Here is a 20,072-nt window from a genome sequence, read left to right as displayed (position 1 = left end):
TTTTTTGTTGCTATGTTAATTTTGCTGCCTTGCTTGTTTCTCTGTTCTTTTCCTGCAGCTTTTATTTACAGGCCATTCTTGCAGTTTCCTGTGAATTGGTCAGCAAGAGGAAGCTGTCTTGCTGCAGAAACAACTCAGCCTGTCAGCTAGATTTGTGAATTTATACTGGCAAGGGCAGCATCATGCCAGATGTATATTTATTGCTCTTGCTCTCCATTAACGAATAGTAAGTAGGATTGCTTTTGACTGGGAGCAAGAGCCATTCCCAGCAATGACCTGACTTCCTCAGACAGTGGCCCTGCTGGACTGCAATGCAAACGTTGGTTTCTGATGCTTTGGTTCTTCCTATTAAGGCTGAGTGAAATCTCATAACGTTAAAGAAATGAAGTAACTCTTTTTGAGGGAAATTCTTCCCCGGCTGGCTTGGTGCAAGGCTGCTTCTTGCCACTGATTTTTGTGGGGACAAATGAAGGTCAGTGATCTAACAACCATATACCAGAGTTCCTTGCAAAACTGAACTTTGCATTGTGAACAGTGATAAATTCAACTCTTCCACTTACCTGACAGACATGTTAATCAAATCCATAACGATTTCATGTCTCTTCAGACTCTTTATTTGCAATTTTGAAACACAACCCTTCTGATTAATGTTTGATCTAGAAAGTTAAGCTGAATTTTCCTTCTTCCAAGACCGTGAAACATCTAATTTTTTTTAAATTTGTTCCTCAGTGGAACACCAGCCTGTGTGTGTGCATGTGTGAAATGGTTTCTGTTCCAGCTCTGTGACCATCTTGACAATGTGTAGGAATCACCAGAAAAATCTAAAGGAGATCTTGGCACTTGAAATGAAAAATTCTGTATTCCTGAGTGCTTAAGTGAAGAATGTAAGAGGATGTCATCAGAAAGGTTAGAGTGGAAAAGCAGTGCTTCAGGAAGATGTTTTGGATAAATGAGACATAATTAAAATGAGACTGAGTCCAAAGAGCGTGGTACTATGGTTGCAGTGTTTGGAGGGGAAAACCAACGCTTAGATGTGTCAGAGGAGAAAAGAGAAAGAGAAACTGATGTTTTTATCCAGTGTTATGTATACTCAAATGCTGTTGTTTTGATTGTAGCATTTTTACTGAGGTAGAGATAAAAGTTGCAAAGATGGTAATGCAAAATTAGAAGAATGTACTTAGCAGAGAACTGGGGGAGGAAAGATTCATTTAAGGCAGTTTATAAATGCTTAAAGTCTAAACTGATAAGTGATATTGTAGCTGATCAAGCAAGTCAATGTCCTTCACAGTCTGCTGAGATATAGTCCTCCTTACATCTCTTCTGTGTGAAAAATCTGTTAATCCACTGAGGCAGCTGGGTATTGTTTCTTGTTAAATAGCATCATGATTTTCTGTTGATATGTTGATCGTTTTAGCTAACAACAGGGGTGTGATATTTGTGGTTTGCTTTCCCTTCCTATATAGCCTGGCAATGGGAGGAGTGCAAGCGGATGCCCTATGGTGAAAGCTGTGAAAGCTGAGAATTGCTTTTCTAGCCAATCCAGCCATGGCCAGTATCGGAAGTATTCTTCTGAGACTTGACTCTGGAGTAGTTTACAAAAAAATCCCCAAAGATGTTATATAGAAACTTCTTCCTTCTGTTTTGGAGTACAGATTCGTGTCCATTTCCCCAAAAATATGTGAAGTAAGCTTTACTTGGCATATTCGTGATGTAGGTTTTGTCCATCATTCTGAAACTTGCTAGATGTTTTTGTCTTATTTGAGTTGGTTGGTTCCAGACAGTCAGTGAAACACTTGAATCCTTTTAAGAGGTCCAGATGAAAATAGATGTATAGCGATGGCATTTATTCATCATCAGTTGGTGATACTTGTCCTTAGAATTGTTGCCCTTGCATTGTGAGCCTCTTGGATTTGAATTTTGTCTTTTTGTGGTTGCATAGCATCAAATGTACAGGCAAGACTTGCTGTAAAGCTTGTATATGCTGCATAATCTTTCAAAATGTTTGTTTTTAATTTCTTGGGTTGAAGGGGGAGGGACAAGCTCCAGCTACAGGAGAGAAGAGATTAATACCTGTCCCAGTTCCGTGGTGCAGTGCCAGTACCTGAAGCACAGGCTCTTCAGAAGCACAGGCAGCATTTCTGAGCTGCGCCTCTGCCCGTGTGAGAGCACGTGTACACTGTCAGAAAAAAAGACTATTACCTTACTTTTCTCCCAAGGGAAAGTAGTTGATTGAAAGGTGAGTAGGAAGCAAGTGAGCGCTGGAAAATCCCCTCTGCGTTCTGGCTCGCCAGCTGCCAGAGGTCTGAGGTATGCAGGGTTTGATTTACAGCCTCTCTGGGAAGTTGGGAAATCTGACAAAGATAGTGCTGCCCACGAACACTGGGGGAAACAGGAAGTATCAAAGGAAACAAGTCATTGGCTCGGCGTCCCTTTTGGCCGCAGCGCAGTGCAGATGCACGAGCAGTTGGGGCAGGGCTGCTTTGCCTTCTGTGTGTTGAGTGAACAGCGGCTACCGGAGTCACTTTCAACCTTATAACACGCAAAACGTGGAGAAGTGCAGAGATGTTCCTGTCATGCCTGAGAGGGGTCATAAGTTATTAATGGCTTTGTCATCACAAAGGAAACAATCATTCGGTGAAGCTGTCAGCAGAAAAACTATGTGTCGGTCAGGCACGTTCACCAGGTTAGTGCATATTTGTGGCTTGTATTTCCGTCATCTTTTCTCTTTTAGGTAGAGAGCAGACTAAAACTAAGAGTAGAACATTGTACCTGGGGTAAAATACTTTTAACTCACGCAGAAAATTGAAAGGTGAAGAATTGAAGGGGGAAGATATGAGGAGAACATTGGTTGAAAACATTTGGCAGAAAAGAAAAACAAGTTGGAGCAAGTTAAACTGAGTAAACTTTCTTACAACACTGTATCTCAGTCAGGCTTAGTTCTCTTCCCTTTGTCCTGTAAGATTTATTTGACTTCACAGTGTTTGTACTGTGCTTAATCCTTCTGAGAGACTATTGTGAAAGGGGCTGTTAGAAGTATTAAGAAATGGAATGTGTAACCAAAAAAAGCAGGAGAGATATGGAAGAGTTTTTCAGAAATACTGGAGAGTGGTTGATAAATGGAAAAGAGACCTGAAAATTCTGCAGAAAGCAGTTTTGAAAACAGATGGTAAATGTTTAGATGGTTGATTTGGAGAACTAGTTTTTGTTCAGAAATGCTGAGAGCACATTGGGGAAGCTTCTATTTTACAGTTTTGCTGTATGTAATGCTGATTATTTTCGGTTAAACCTTTTGTGGAGACTGAAACTTCATTCTCCTTCTGCCCTATATGAAGAATGCATTTGTTTCCCTAAGTTTTATGTTATAAATGTAATGTTATATGTAAGCTATATCTTCAGGAGGGAAGTAACATCTTACTTTGCTAGGTTTTACTTTCAAAGTAGAATTTAAAACTAGAAGTTATGAAATATTATGGAGTTTAAAAAGTCCTCAGACATAATTGCCATAGAGATTCTTATCACACATTCAGATCAGATTTAATTTTTGTACTGCAAGTTCAGAGGCTGTTTTTATTTGTTTTCAGCACGAACAAACTGGGCTCCAGGATAGACCGTAATTATTATTATAACAAGTGAGAACTTTTAATACAGCTTTTGGCAACTGTAGTTTCAGAGATGAGGGTAATGGGTTTTTCTGCCTGTATGCTGTAAGATGTGGAGATGATCACATCTGCCATATGTTCTGCTGAAATTAAGCAAGAACTGAGGCTTCTGGCTCTTCAGGATGTAAGCCTTAGTTGAATCAGCATGTATTTTTTTTTTAATTGGGCAGAACTCCAGTAGCTCTTAAGGCCAAAAGGAGTAAGTGTTCTCCTGTAATGTAATCCAGATTTTTAATGTGGCAGAAATTTATTTTCACTCGTGAAGGGACTTTTAGTCTGTAATGTTATGCCCTAGCCTCCAATCTAGCTATTCTATATACACTGACTGAGGGGGTAGGTTAAAATTACTTCACAGTTGTACACATTTGCATACTACATAATAACAGAAGTCTACTGTCCATTTGGAGTTTTAATTTGGTAGCAGTATTGTTAGGATTCTGAAGAAGCTCCTACATCAGACTGGTATTCTCTAGGTTACACAATGAAGTGTGTGATTTCACATTTTTTCATGCTATTCTGACTTTCATGGTACTTTAAAATAATAAGCAGTTTGTTGTGATAGTGTTTGAGAAAAGTACACTCATGTGATAGGCTTGGGCTGACTTTAAGCTGAGATTGGACATGGCACTTAGTGCCATGATCTAGTAAATGGACTGGAGTTGGACCAAGGGTTGGACTTGATGATCTCTGAGGTCTTTTCCAACCCAGTAGATTCTGTGGTTAATGATACGCTGTAGATTGGTTTGGTTTTTAGTCTGGCAGACCAGATTGTATGTATGAAGTAATTACAATAGTAGTTGTCTAAGTTCTGTATCACACTCGAGTTCTATCTTTCCAAAAGCACTGTAGAATGATGAAATAAATTCTATAAACTGCTGTTCCACCATTTCTCCTACTATACTCGAAGGCCTTTCGTCTCTCTCACAGGCACAGAATTATGGGGATCATCTGAGAAACAAAGTGATGCAAAGCCTTTCACTGTCTGCTGCCATCCTCTTCTGGTCCAGAGGCTTCAGTTCAGTGCTGTTTAAGTGAGAGAGAAGGTTGATTAAATAGTCACTTATAATGGGTTTTGGGGCTTGGTGGAAAACTTAATTTAAAAATGTGCATCTAGTCCCTTGGTGAGTGGGAAGAAGAATAAAGTGTGTGGCTACTATTGGGAGCTTGCACAAAACAGTGCATGAGGATTGTCACCTTCTGTTTTGTGAGGGAGGACCCATGTTAGAAGGAGCATGGGCCTGTTCTGTGAACCCCATTGTCAGCTCCGTGGAACAGAGTGTGCTTATGTACCTGGGCTGAGAATGTGTAGTGGGGTCTTTGGCTTGTAGTGCAAGAATGTAACTGCAGAAGAAACAACTGGGAAATATCTTTCTGTTTTAATGGTCAAGGAGCTATCAGGCCCTACAGTGACCAGTGCTTGCTATCGATCTGTTCTTCATTTAATGGATTAAAAAAGAAAATAACAGGAATATCAAGAGTGGAAGGAACCACTTCAGTGAGCTGAAGACAACCATATTGTGGAGGCTAAGACCAGAAAAATCTGTAAGAGCATCCATTTTTCCTTCCTCCCTCCCCCGCAATAAAGATCCTGCAGTTCCGTTGTGTTGACAGCTTTCTCCCAGCAGTTTGGTGCAAAATAGCATGTAGTGCCCTTCTGGAGTTGTTTTGTACTGTCAAGAAGAGAAGAAAAGTCTGCTTAGAACTACATTCAAAGTACTAAAATGGTTTTTAGAAGCCTAACTCAAACATCTCAGTTCAGAATACTAAAGTCCGCCCTATGCGTTTGCAATGTGTCTGCAAATGAAAGTGCTTGAGGAACCTACAGATGTGATGGGCTGTGCTATAAGCCACAATGAGATCCAGAAAACAGGCATAGCAGCTTCTTAATCTGTTGTCAAGCCCGGTATATTAGGTGGGCTCTTTAGCTCATTTAATGTGTACTTGGTTCTGTGGAGTTCAGCCATATCTCCTTTTATTTGCTTAGCTGGGATGGGGAAGTTCTGAGGTTTGGTCTCTGTTCCTAGGACTGTTTTACAGTGAGCAGTCAAAAGTGAGAAATGATTGTGAATAGAGGAAGCAGAACCTGATACTTTGCCATCCTTCCTCAATTAAATCCTGATGTCATCAAACTGTAAAAGTGGATTTTTTTTGTTTTGTTTGTTGTTTTGTTTTTCCCCCTGCTTGCTCCTCTGCTCTGCTTCCATGATTATTTTGTTTTTTCCCTCCTACCTGCCTGATATTCAGGTTTTTCAGGTGGAGGAGAAAGTGCCCCATCCAGGCATACTTTTAAGAGTAGTCTAACAAGTCTATTTCCACAGAGAAGGCCAGCACGACCTTGTCAACTATTTCTGTTTTCTGTATTGACCTAGGGTGAGATACCTTTGTTCCCAGTGTTTGCCATTGGCTTCCTAGAAATGTTGCTCACTGGTTGTTTTGGATAACCTTTCTGAGGCATTTAACTCTGCCTCTTCTGACACGTTTTCAACCTACCTAAGGCTAGGTGCTTAAATCCTTTCCTGCTCTGTTCTTTGTAGCGAAAGCACACAGGATTTGAAGACCCATGGTGAATTTGAATCTGTTGCATGGATGGTATTGAGACTAATGTTAGGTTACATCTAGAAAACTGAGATCAGAGTGTTTTTGTCTGGATAAAAAGGTTCAATTTTTACTTAATATTTTTTTTTTCTTCCTGAATGTAACAACAAATAGACTGAAATAACTTAATCATAAATTAATTTCAAGTGTTTGAATGTTGGTGTGTGCCTGTTCTTAGATGAAAAACTTAGCCCAGGACTTGGCTTTGCATGCCTCATTTCAAGGAAATGACTCTTAGCAGTACTGCAGTGGGGTTTGACCTCAGGAGCCAGCTGTTTAACGCTCTCCATTTCTGCAAGATGCAGAGAAATAATGTAAAGGATTTATTTTTTTCTTTTAAATGTGTGGAGAGGGTTAACTTTTGTTAGCATTTTTGTAGCTCTTAAAAGCTTAAAATACGTGTGTGTAGCACCCTTCTTGGACTGGTTAACACACTGCTGTTGCTAGGAGTTTCATTGTGGGAGAGGAGGAGGAAGGAACAACTCAGCTTGGAAAGATCTCAATCATAAAATAAGAACAGGGAGGAAATAGCAGAAGGAAGGATATAGCTGAATACAACAAGACTAACTAAAAGTAACTTAACTTTTGGTGGGCAGGAAGGTCTTGGAGGAAAGTTGGGAACCCATGGTGCTTTGCAGTGTCTTCGGTGGGAACCTTTCTACAGCCTTGGATCTTATCTTCTCTGCTTCGTGCCTGTTTTATAATACTAGGGACTAAAAGCTCATATTTGTGATTAAGTTTTCTAGGCTGCCTAGCAAATTTAATTGAATTTAAACTCTCTTGGTAGAAATTGCGAGGAATTTCCACCTCTCTCCACACAGGCATCGCCAGCAAAGAGCCAGCACTTAGATCCAAATCCTAAGCTGATCTGTTGAATGACCAATTGACCTGTGTGTCTGTTTTTCCAGACACATACAGTGGATATATACTGGACTGCTGCAATTAATACCTCAACAAAACTGTATCCCTTGCTTATTCTTTTCTCTATGGGTATTTCAGGTTGCCTTCTTAGGCTGGGGAGAGTCAGTGCTGGGGTAGGTGTGTTGTGCTGTAGGCTCCTGGGTTCCTTCACTGAGCTGCACTAATGTCTTCTGTTACTGCCCCTTTTGGGGAAGGGAGAAGCAAACAGGATCCGTTAGATTTCAGTCCTCACTAAAAGCTTTTCAGTTCTAAACCATCACTACTTTATCAGAAACTAATTAACTGGAACTTCATTAGTTTGTCTCTTACCAGCAAAGATCTCTAGCCCTACACCCGAGGATAACAGACTGTCTTACGTCTATGTCAAACTTCCCATTCAGTTCATGCTTGATTTATTTTTTGTATTACACAGCAGAATTTTTAGCCTAATCCTGTTACCACTTGAAGAAAGAACGGTCTCATAATGATATATCAGACAGAAAAAACTACTAAGAAACTAATTTTCTTGATAACCTGTTTAAGATGATAGCAGAAAGAGTGGTCACTGTGAAGGTGCTTGGTAGAGCATGGCGTTAATAATTGATATATAAATTAAATGGCAGTCTGCATCAATCTGAGATAAACTTCATTTGCACAGGATGCTGTGATACGTCATATGGCTTTCAGTGTGAGATTATATACTGATGCTTTTATTCAGAATCAAACATATAAATATAAGGAGTAAGTAGTATTGGATACTACTGCAGTTACTAAAATATGACTGTTGATTCCCTTATTATACAGAAAATTATATTGTATAAATATGTGTGGCATAGAACTTAGGAGAAGAAACTGATTTTTCTTTTTAGTCACCTGCCTGATTAAGTCTCACAGTGTTATCTGAGGCATTTTAAAAATATAAATACTTAAAGAACGTTTACTAAGCACTCTTCCATTGTTTCAACAGCTGTCAATCACTTTTGAGAGCTGTATAAAAATAAATCGGGACTTTTTGCACCATACATTACAAACTTCCTGGAATCTATGAACAGCCGTCTGTGCTACATACTTGACTGCTGAACCATGTTAGTTATTTGGAAAGCTTGTTTAAGGAAACAAGCTTTGTTTCCTGGGACTCGTTTCTTGAAGTAAAACCTAGTTTTTAAACTAGTTTTAATTACTCTACATTGCAGAACGATGGCCTCGCAGGAGCAGGTCTGGCCAGTCCCAATGAAGGCCATTGGAGCACAAAACCTTTTGACAATGCCTGGAGGAGTGACTAAATCAGGGTATCTTCATAAAAAAGGAGGCACCCAGCTGCAGATCTTGAAGTGTAAGTTGAATGAGGTTTTAACTAAAGTAAATGTTTTGATTGCTTGCCTCTGGAGCCATTAACACATTTCATGTTAGCAGACTATTTAATGAAGCTGTTCTTCCACTTATTTTGTCTGTCATGGATTACAGTTTTACTGGAATATATGTATGAAATACTCAAATTGAAAGAATTTATATCAATTGTTTTGGAACTGTAAATCTTAGGTAGTAAACGTTGTGGTTGATTTTTCTTTTACTTGGTTAAATGTCTTGTACTTCACAAGATTTTAAAGACAGAAACAGATTCCCAGGATAGGTATCAATTTCAAATATTGTTTTCTGAAATAAATTAGTACTCAGCTTTTTTTCCAGTTGGTTATTCTGTGCTGGAAAAATATCCCCATCTCCTCCTGCTGTTGTGAAATGGAAATTTTCTCACTGCCAATGTTAAGCTGTACTTAAAACCAGTAATTGCTTTTGGAATCAGAATCTATTTACATGGAGAAAACTTAAGATTTGGGATTTATTTCTATGCTATTCATTTGCTGTCTCTGTTTATAACTATACTTACAAAGTTAAGGACAAAGATTACTGCCTTTGATAAAGGAAGGAATATTGGTCCCCTTAAAAAAAGAAAATAAAACATCATTTTATTGGCAGTTTTGTGTACTTGAGGTGAAAGAAGAAAGGGAGATACTGTCGTGGTTTCAGGATGGCCATGTGTATGTAACCTGTGGCTACCCTTCTCACATTTTATTCTAGGTTGCATTCTTACATTAGCTTATTTCTCTAGTAAAGGAGCACAGATGGAGGTCAGACCTGCAGTCTCTTAGGCTTCTTTTGAAGGCATCAGATCACCTGCCTCTCAAATGAGGGAAGCAAATGTTACCCTTAGTCCTGGAACTCTGTGAATGGACAACTTTACCATGTGGCTGATCATCAATAAGTTGTCACTTAACTAGTTTATGCTCCTTTATGATAATTAATAAGATTACTACAATCTTAAACAATAATTCTACCCAAGTTAAGAGGTTCTAGTTAATGTATTGCCTTCGGATTTATATTTTGCTCACCTTTATCTTTTCAGGGCCATTGAGGTTTGTGATTATCCATGAGGGATGTATTTACTATTTTAAGAGCAGCACATCTGCATCTCCACAAGGTGCCTTTTCTTTGAATGGTTACAACAGGTGAGTGTCAAAGAACTTATTTAACACCCAAGCTCCTTTTACTTACTACAGGGTTAAACTCAACTACATCTGCTGTTTGGGTTAAGTACTGATCTCAGATTACAAGAAATGTATTCCTCTCAAATTGTACATATGATGTTTCCTGTGCTTTGCAATTACATAGCCTTCATCTTTTGTAATTTAACCAGTAAAGGTGTTAAAATTGCAGTGGGCTTACTCTTGTTACTGACAATGCAGGCTTTGCCCATGCAGATACACGTGGCTTCTTTCAGACAAATGATCTTTGTTCTCTAATGATTTCAATGATTGTCACAAAAATAAAAAGTAATCAGAAAAGAATATTTATGGAGTTACTGATTCAGTAACACTAATTAGTGTCAAACCGACTACAAGAGTGATGAGGGAATGCACGTGCAAAATGTCTGGGTCATTTTGCTACACGTTATAGATCTTAATGTTTGCTTTTTAAATCAAAGACAAAAATAATGGCTTTCAAGTTAACCAGTACTATCAGAATCTGACTGAGGGCAGCATATGTACAAGGTCTACTAAGAGAAGTCCAACGTAACTTTAGGAAATTACTGTGATTGATACTAAGAAAGGACTAATGAGAGAGAATGTAGAGAAATACGACATTATTGGTCCTAGCCACTGCAGTTTTGTTGTATTTGTAAATATGTTTGTTATTCTTGTACTGCATAATATTCTAGGACTTTTGGAATAAGGAAAGACCTATTATTAGGATGTGAGAGCTTTCTAACTGATCACAACAATGGCATATTTTATGGGAAAGCAGTTGTAAACATTGCAGCTAATTAAAGATTCAAGATTAATTGGTATAAGCTGTAACTGTGCTGTAACTTGGCCATGACACTAGCTTCTGTAATCACGTTAATGTAAAAAATACCACGGAATTAGTAAATGCTAGGGACTGTCTCATTGCTTTTTATGTATCTACATTCTAGCAGCCTTGTAGAGACCTTGGTTGGAACTGGGACCAGGTCTTGGTTAGTATTATGCACAAACATAAGCATTATAGAAAAATAATTTGGAAAGAAAGAATTTGTTAGACTTGATAATTGCATTAGATTGTGTGAAAACAAGTCACTCTGAGGCTTCTGTGGACTTTCATTGGGCAGTTTTCAATCAGTAGCCTTTATTTGTCAAGAGTGGACAGGAGATGTGAAAAGTGCTGTGTTCACTGGTGATTTGTAATGTATAGTGATGCCTATTGCTAGTACCCCTCCCAGCTGTACCATGGGTATTTCCCACATTAACATCCCTATCAGCCTTACATTAGTAAAATACTTACAGTTCCTTTTGTGGCTTTGTTTTGGACTGTACAGATGTAGTTTTTTGCATCTGCCATTGTAGTTTTCTGCAACTTCCAGCTTAAAAGTAGGATTCGGGTTTTAAGAAGAAAGCAGTCTCTAGTTTAAAAATAATTTTGCAGTTGACATTCTTCTTAATGGCAGCTTCAGGTTGTTGATAGTTTTTTTTCATGGAATCATGGAATAATTTGGATTGGAAGGGACCTTAAAGCCCATCCAGTGCCACCCCTGCCATGAGCAGGGACATCTTCACCCAGATCAGGTTGTTCAGAGCCCCGTCCAGCCTGGCCTGGGATGTCTCCAGGGATGGGGCATCCACCACCTCTCTGGGCAACCTGGGCCAGTGTCTCACCACCCTCAGTGTAAAACATCTCATCCTTACATCTAGTCTGAATCCACCCTCGTTCAGTTTAAAACCATCACCCCTTGTCCTATTGCAACAGGCCCTGCTAAAAAGTCTGTCCCCATCTTTCTTATAAGCCTCATTTAAGTACTGGAAGGTCAAAAATGTTATCTCGATTAGGTACCTAACGGAATGCCAGATGCCTCTGATAATCTCTTTACGTACACTTACGAACCACCTTCCATAAATATTAACAACTTAGGGAAATACTGTATTACATGAGGAAATGGGTGAGTTTAAAAGTTTGGGAACAAGAAAGAAAGACCCAATAATGATTGTAAAAACGGATTTGTCTACGGCTTATGCTGAATAAATCTTAAGGTTACTTTTTGATTACTCACAGTCTTAGGATTTTAGTCTCCTTATTTGTTCCAAAGGTTTGTAGTGAGCATTTACAACCACATTTTAGTGTGTGTAAGGAATTTCCTCATTTGAGACTCCTCTGAGGGAAAAAAATAAAAAAAAAAGAAACAAACTAATGCAGTTTGTGAAAGAGGTTGAGTTATGCTTGCTTTAAAATAATGAAGTTCAAGAAAGTATTTATAAGGGAAAAATGGAAAAAATAAGTTAACTTAATATTAGTTCTTATTTATTTTCAACTTGTGGTTTGATTTCTTCTCTGTGCCTCTCTGAAATAAGGATCACACGCACCCTAAATACTTCTGGCCATGGTGTGAAGCTTGTGAATTAATGCAATTTATTAAAACTATTGAATAGGTGAAAGCATCCCTTTATAAATCTGGCTGGTGGTTTCAGTAGTGCTTTTTCTCTAATTGGTGCTCTTGCATTGTCATTTCTAGCACTTTAATGGAGAAGAACAACAAATGCACATATGGGGGCTTTGGTGGCATTTTCCTGGGCTTGGGGGTTATTTTTGGTAAGACAAAACTGGCTGGTAAAACGGCTTTCTGTCAGAGCTCTGTGACTTGCAGAGCAGAAGTAACCTTATCGATTCAGGTTTTTATGAATTGCTTGTTCTATTTCTCAGGGTTATGCGGGCAGCTGAGGAGACGACATCAAGCAATGTGTTTCCTTTCAAGTTAGTTCACATTAGCAAGAAGCACAGGACGTGGTTTTTTTCAGCTTCTTCTGAAGACGAAAGAAAGGTAACTTGCTGCTTCTTCTGCAACATAATTTTCCTTGAAGCAGGAAGCGAGTCTTGGACTTCCCTAAAATCTAAATGAACTGGATGCACAGCTGTCAATTAAATTTGTATACCTAGTTCTTTTGGCTCCTCTGAATGTCAAGTCTAAAGTTTTAACTATTAAATTAGTGTTAGTTCAAGTTGTAATTTAGGGAATGGCTATAGGTGACATACTAGATGTCATGGTTTTCTCTATATTACTTGTTTTATTTTTAGCTGATGAATGAATATGTGCATGTTAAACCTTTGATAAAGTATGAAAACTGTTCAGTGAAATCTCTCACCCGTAAACATGCTATGAACAAGTACCAGCTTTAGAAACAACAACTTGAAGTTTGCATACTGGAAGTTTAATATTTTAATACATTTTTAGAGCATTTTAGATAGTCAAAACATTATGGCTGATAAGTCCTCTCAATGTGTATATAAAGTAATGGATAAATACTATTTCAATGTAGGTTCCTTGCACAGTTACTCTTCTTACAGAGGACAGATACTGTGCGTCTTTGTTTAAAGATGGATGTGTTGAATGTTGTATTTCTGTTTTTATTGAGAACTGGATGCTATCCCTGAGGAGGGAAATTGATCACTACCATGAGAAGAAAGAAACAATAACAGAATTCAGGTATCAATACTTTAATCTTTATTTGCTTTTTATCCCTTTTGCACTAGCTCTAGACAATGCTGGTTTAAGGTCTTTGTGCCTACAAGTGATTTACTGTTAAATAAAAACAGGTACAGTAAGGCCCAAGACTAAAAGCCCTTCCTGACGGATAGTTTAAAGAATACCAAGACAAAAGTCTTTTTGGTAAGAGACCTTTAAATGTCATCTTTGTGTAAAACAAATAAAAACTTTAAAATGAGAGCAACAATATACCTGGCTGTTAATTGGTGAACAGGAATAGATCGCTTCTGCTTTTCCAGCATTCCTTCTCAGAGCTGCAGTCCTGCGAACAGACACGTTTACAGTTCCACAACCCAAAACCCAGTGATGCAAAAGGTACTGTCTCTTGTCTCTTGCAGTGACTCTGGTTCTGATGCAGACAGTTTCTATGGCTCCGTAGAACGTCCGATTGATATCAAGTATTCTCATCATTCAGCAGATAATGAAGGTGACAAATTTAGAAATTGATAAATAAGATTTATTTATTTGCTCATCTATTCTGGATTCTACAGGAATTATTCCCATACCTTAAGCAAACTGATGAAATTTGCAACTATCAGTTCTGGTTTTACAATGTGTGTATTGTTGCAATTTTAAATCAGAAGTAGATATTTTGTGCCATAAAGCCTTAGTAAGAAGAAATGATAACTAAGGAAATTTAGATCTTTCAAGGAGGTGTCTGACACTCTAGTAACACTATTTAAAGTTTTTGTTAAGATTGCACGTTGGACAGTTTGTAGATTTAGCAAAAGGGTAAAATGTCTGCATATGTCCATAGGTCATAGTGTGGAAATACAAAGTGGTCTTTATTATGATAATTGAATATTATTGACAGTAATTGAATATACTTATAATAATAGGATACTAGTCACTTAAAAGTATGTTCTGAAAACTTGCAGAGACAATGCATTAAAACACTGTGGAGCTAGTTACCTCCTGTGTAGACTGTAACATTAATTCACCTGTTCCGCAAAACAAGCAGTCCCCGAAACTGGGATGTTGTTGTGTCTGTGTCAGAGGCTGTTTAGTATGAAACAGAACTGATCATCCCTCCAGTTCAGGAAGATCTTGCATTAGGCATTGGGTGGGCCTATGTGAAACACATAGGGTAACGTTCTTCAGTGACTTTCAACTTACTTTTAAAGTAAGGCTCTGAAAAGCTTATTCTTAGCATAGCCTCTTTTATTCGAAGTTTCATACATGTTGATTGCTGTAGTTGTTTCACAGTAAACAATTCTGACTGTGTTTATTTTTTAATTAGAAGCGAGGACATTGTAGGAAGCCTGTCAGATAGGTGTTCACAGCATATTTCAGCAACTTAGTAGAATCCAACGTGAAAAGCCTTGCTGCAAGGTTGAACATAGTTCCTTTCCTAGGCGTTTTCTGATCTTCCTTTTCAGATTTCTAAGGCAGGGTTGATTGGAGCAAGTACTCTCATTTCCTGAAAGGAAATTCCTGGCTATTTTTCCTGACTGGGACAAAAAGGCAGGAGTGAGTCTTTTTAGGAAATCCGGTTCGATTGCTGCAAAGCAGAGGAAAACACTCATCAGTGTTTCATGTAGGATTGTAGTTTAGTACTCCTGTGTTTATGAGAGGGAAGGGTTGTCTGCAATATGAATCATGTTAAGAGGCCTAGCGGAAGTTAAAATTAGAAAAATTATAAGAGCTAACTGATATTTTTATCAGATACTTTTACCTTTCTTTGTTTTTTTAAATGCATTTCCCTGGGGCAATACTGCATATTGCCCTCGAGGCTTTTATCATAGTCAACGATGAGAAATTACTGCCTAGAAGTAGCAAATTTTTCATATCTTGATTATTCTGACTTAAAGGCAACATGGAAACAATTTAAGCCATTTGTTATGGTGTGGGTATTTTTTTGTTATTTCCAGAGCAAGGCAAAAGAATTAATTGTTTTGTGGATCACTAGGCTTGCTTAGGCTTCTGTATTGCAACATCATCAATATTTTTGCACTAGAGTTAGGTGCCGGAGATTCTTTTTTTCCAACTGGTTTTGCCAGTGCACCCTTGTAGTTGTGTCTCTGCAATTGACTTGGAATTTTTCTCAGGAAGGCTATAACATGAGAAGGTGTCACCAGAAAGCAAATTATCACTTGAAAGATGGAAAAAATTTCATGTGTAGTGTAGCTGATCTCTCTAGTTGTGATGACTTTCTTAATTCACATAGAAGTTTAAGGAAAACGCCTATTCTAAATAGCACAGAGGTGGATTAACTTTTTTTTCACTTAGTTTGGAAAAAAAGTCTGAAAAAAATTTGTTTATTAAAAGGCAATAAGTACTCAATACTCTTTCTTGGTTCCAGGAGTACTTATCAGAGTCTGACCCATTGATTTTTATTTGCAGATTATGACCAGGAGGAAGAGGATGAATCTTACTTGCAGCCAGATACTTGTGACATAGTGAAAGATGGTATGTGATTTATTTCTTTCCCTTCACAAAAGGGCCCATGAAAGGCCACCAATGAAGGCAATATTCCTATAGAATGCCAGATTATTATTTTGGCTTGGTCATCTCTGAAGCATTGCAGGTGGTAAAAAAAATGGAGTAATGCACAAGTATCTTTTGATACTTGAGAGGTATTTAGGGTCAAAATTTCCTAGTAATAGCAGCAGCAATTCACAGAAAGTGTTATATACCTTTATGGGCATATTTTCATGCAGGCCTCCAGCGGTGGAATGACCTGTATCTGGTTAGTAGTCTAGAGGAGGGGTCATGCTTTTAATGCAGACTTTTTTCTTTATTTATAGCAAAGGGAAAACTGTGCTGAAAATTGTGCTGAAAGTTGAATGCTTATCCAGTGTTTTGGGTACTGTCAGACCAGATGCCAGTAAAATATCGGAAATCACATAGAAAATAAATTTGAAAAGTCTCATTTCTCAGTGTGTCATGTTTTTTGGTGTTTTCTTTCTGTAGATATGGTCCTGCCCCCAGCCTACCCACCTCCACCAATTCCTCATGTCAGAAAAGCTGCCTACTCAGAATCCAGGGCACATTCCTTTGCTGGCAAACCTACTGTGCCAGTACCACCACCGCCTCCTAAGAGAAGCTTACCCAATATCAAACTAGAGGATGACTTAAACGTGAGAGAACCCCAGTTACAGTGCCGAGCTGAACCTAACCTAAAGGTTCAATCCTCAAGCCGGAGACTAAGTGAACAGCTGCCCCCTGTGCCCCCTCTGCCTCCTTTCAAAAAGCCTGTGTGTGTCAAAGATTCTGCCTCATTGCCTCCAGAGCCTCTGCCGCTACCTCAAGTTCTTCCTACCCCGGAAGGATGCGAGAAGCTGAAAACCTTAAACCTTTCACAGCGAACTCCTCCTCCACTACCAAGCAGTAAACCCAAGCTGTCACAGTTTACTGACAAACCAGTAGAGCCCAAAATGCCAAGAGAACATGGTAAACCTGGGCTGTTTGTGCCACCAGTGCTTCCGAAGCCACCTGTCCCAAGCCACCAGCCCCCTGCAATCAAGCCTAGATCAGAGAAGTCTTCAGGTCCCCAGTTACAGTAAGTATGAAAATACAATGCACTATTAAATTTTTTCCTTTGTCTATTAGTTAACTCATTGACCGACATATTTCCCAATATTGTATTGACGCTTGTTTCTCTTCCCTGCACCATGTGTCTCTTCCTTGCAGGGTTGTGGGTTTTGCCTCTGTATTTGTTATTGGAAAATTTTGCAATCAGTTTAGCTTCTGAAATAGTTCAGAAAGAAACAGCAGATAAACCAAACTTTTAAAAAAAGTGACAGCAAAATTTTGTAGTTCATGTGTTTTCAGGTCTGTCTTAAAGACTTTGATTGCAGTGAATGAGGAGTCTTTATGTCGGAACCTAAATGAACTGCAAAAACTATTTTAGGCTTCTGTGGAGATAGGAAATGTGTTTCATTTTATATTAACATCAGTTTTAGTAAGGGATGTGGAACTAGTTATGGTGATGAGTCAGATGAAAATATTTTTGTCCATTGGATCATTTAGCAGCTCTGAAGAACAAGTAAAAACCTCTTTAAAGACAGTACAAGAAAGACAGCGATGCACTGGAGTGAGTCCAGTGGAAAAGCACCAAGATGTTTGGGCTGTAACACGTGATATGTGAGAAGAGGCTGAGAGAATTGAATTCGTTCAACCTTTAGGAAAGCTAATGGGAGATCACAGCTGTCTCCAACTACTTACAGGGTGGGTATGGAAGAGGCAGAGCAGTGATCAGATAAGAGGCAACAGGCAGAAGTCACAGCCTGGGAAATTACAGCTAGATATTGGGGAAAAATGTTTCACCGTGTGGATGGTGTAACAGCAGAACAGGTTGCTTGGAGATACTCAAAACTTGACTGGGCACAGCTACCTGAGCTGCCTGGTGTAGTTGGACCTGGTTTGTGCAGGAGCTTGGACTAAACGATCTCTAGAGGTCCCCTTCCAACCTAAACTAATCTGTGATTCAGGGGCTAATCTGAAACTTGCACTTTAGTTCTAGTTTTATTATCCCTTGTGCATTTTATGTGTATTTGTTCAGTTTTCCTTAGGAGATGCCCTTCAGTTTCTGTTCTGTTTCTGCCAGGAGATCACCACCAGATGGACAGAGTTTTAGAAGCTTCTCATTTGAAAAACCCGCACTACCCTCCAAGCCAAACCAGCCTGATGATGATTCTGATGATGACTATGAAAAAGTAAGATCAAGCAGATGATGCGTTCTCAAAGAGTATTTTCTTGTTGATTATGTATAGTTTTGGGAACGTTTCAAATGCATATTTCAGGAAAAAAATACCTTTCTGAAAACAAAGTGCTGTGTGGGTTGTGGGTTATTTTTTTTAGTTTTATGTTAGTTTAATTTTTTCTTGAGCTTTAAGAAATGCCTTGATAAATTCTGGCTATTAATAATGGATAGAAAGGAAGAAGCAGCATAAAGTTCAAATCATCATTAATAACTTCAGATACTAGTGGCTGTAGCTTATTTGCATAACAAGTCTCTAACATTATTAGTTGTCATTGACTTACACAGTGATTTATTTTCTTTGTATTTTTACAGGTTGGGCTGCCTGCTTCAGTATTTCTTAATACCTCTGAATCCTTAGAAGTTGAAAGGTAGAATGTTACTTTAAAATAGTTGTCTAGAAGTCCTACAAAAACCTTCACTGAATAGTAGTCCAAAGCTCATTTTTATAGGTTCAATTTGTGTTTAAATACATAATAAAAGTACTTAAATTCCTTTAATGTGGAAATGACTTTTTAGGGGAGTTAGTTGAGTGCTCATGTATCAATTGAAAATGTGTGCTACTTGCCAAGTGGTTTTGTTCCATCTGGAGAAGGTTGTTCTGCCAGGGTGGTAGATGGGACAGAAAGCCGCATCTTCTGAGCTGTGTTGCTGGTTCAGATGCTAGAACAGTGAAGTTCTTTCAGCTATGATGTACAATGAATTATTAGAACTAACACAGAGATTTGTAACAAGAATGTTAAGAATCTAGGCATTTTACTTACCTGATTCAGAAAATGCTAACATGTGTAATTACTGGGTTTTTTTTAGGACATTTAAAGCTAGTAGCCCTCGGGGACAACCACAAAACGGATTGTACTGTATTAGGAACTCATCTACTAAGCCTGGAAAGGTAACTTGCAATTGCTGAAACTATCTCCCAAAACCCTTTTTGATTTAGAGATAAAGTATTTTAAAATTTAGATGTGCTCTTTCCTTAAAGCAAGAAAATCTGAGACAATCACTATCAGAACTTCAGTGATTCCTCAATAATACATTGACTTAGAAGAGCTTATTAACATAGACTGAATATGTTGCATTTTTCTTCTTCAAGGTATTGGTTGTATGGGATGAATCTGCAGAAAAAGTGAGAAACTACAGAATCTTTGAAAAGGTTAGTAGCTGCACTGTGTGTGTGTGCATATGTACAGACATGTATACGTGTATGAATTTCATGTATATATATGTGTATAGGTAGATATTGGAACTAACAAGTATAAACAGTTTTTCATTTCTAAAAGTAAAAATAATCTGATTTACAAATATCTGGTCTAGGATGAGAGTTCAAGTACTCAGATCTGGGCTTTCTAGTCACTGTATTGTGTAAGAGACGAACTAGCTGTCCACATCCAAATTTCAGCTCCAGTCAAATCCTAAAGGAAGGAATATTAAATTCCCGAGTTTAATTTGAACTTATTTGTTTAATCGACTAGTTGGCAAAACAGTATGTTCTTTGAGAGAAATTCTTAGTTCTGATGATGGTGGGTTTTTTTAAACATTTAGTTGGAAAAATTACTGTCCATGATTACATATGTTTTTGTTCTACAACAGGATTGCAAGTTTTATCTGGATTCAGACATCATGTTTTTGAACATGGGGAGTTTGGTTGAATACTACAGCACTCACGTCTTACCCAGTCATGACAGCCTGATTCTTCGGTGTCCTTATGGTTACTCTAAACCGAGGTGACATGACGGACAGAATTCACTGACGCTTAGGACAAATGGTTTCCCTGCTGCCCTTGAATTAAATGTGGGCTCCTACCACTGTTGGAATCCCGTTGTTTGCACACAGAAACTGAGTCGATTTCAACCATTTATTCTCACGTGAGTTGGATATAGACTCATTTTAATGAACTCTTGGTAAAACCTTACAGCCCAGATCAGTGGATTTTACGGTCTTTTCTTTTAAAAAGATCTGAACTGATTATGCTGTGAAAGCTGTCCATGATACCTACACCTTTTATAAAACTGCTGCTATTACTAATCTCCTTGGAATGTGGAAGAAGCGGTCTGAATACAATCAGTACAGAAGGGGGTAACTTCTGAACGTATATCAGAATTCACTTGTGACAGGGAATACTAATACTCTGACTTGAAAGTATCACTCC

At 38.4% G+C, this 20,072-nt stretch overlaps 1 protein-coding gene across 2 annotated transcripts; it reads left to right on the top strand.

Moving 5' to 3' along the window:
* Positions 1-8,347: 8,347 nt before the first annotated feature.
* On the top strand, positions 8,348-19,715 carry SH3BP2 (SH3 domain binding protein 2). Of its 2 annotated transcripts, none has more exons than XM_080343686.1 (12): positions 8,348-8,487; positions 9,556-9,658; positions 12,381-12,498; positions 13,091-13,161; positions 13,560-13,648; positions 15,565-15,630; positions 16,135-16,723; positions 17,774-17,879; positions 18,239-18,294; positions 18,734-18,815; positions 19,017-19,076; positions 19,514-19,715. In XM_080343686.1, the coding sequence occupies exons 1-12, from the start codon at positions 8,352-8,354 to the stop codon at positions 19,649-19,651; spliced, it is 1,614 nt and encodes a 537-aa protein (XP_080199812.1). In that variant the 5' UTR covers positions 8,348-8,351; the 3' UTR covers positions 19,652-19,715. The 2 variants fall into 2 exon arrangements, with proteins under 2 accessions (XP_080199812.1, XP_080199811.1); XM_080343685.1 differs by having other exon boundaries at positions 17,771-17,879.
* The last annotated feature ends 357 nt before the right edge of the window (positions 19,716-20,072 follow it).

The sequence above is a fragment of the Nesoenas mayeri genome, assembly GCF_963082525.1.
Source record: "Nesoenas mayeri genome assembly, chromosome: 4".
Taxonomy (NCBI): Eukaryota; Metazoa; Chordata; class Aves; order Columbiformes; family Columbidae; genus Nesoenas; species Nesoenas mayeri.
This window is presented reverse-complemented; position numbering and strand designations above follow the sequence as displayed.

Bases quoted from the DNA above. Each gene is read 5' to 3' on its own strand.
- SH3BP2 (XM_080343685.1), top strand. From the start codon at position 8,352: ATGGCCTCGCAGGAGCAGGTCTGGCCAGTCCCAATGAAGGCCATTGGA. The intron at 16,724-17,770 runs GTAAGTATGAAA...TGTTTCTGCCAG, and splicing joins TCTTCAGGTCCCCAGTTACA to GAGATCACCACCAGATGGAC. The intron at 18,295-18,733 runs GTAGAATGTTAC...GGTTTTTTTTAG, and splicing joins GAATCCTTAGAAGTTGAAAG to GACATTTAAAGCTAGTAGCC.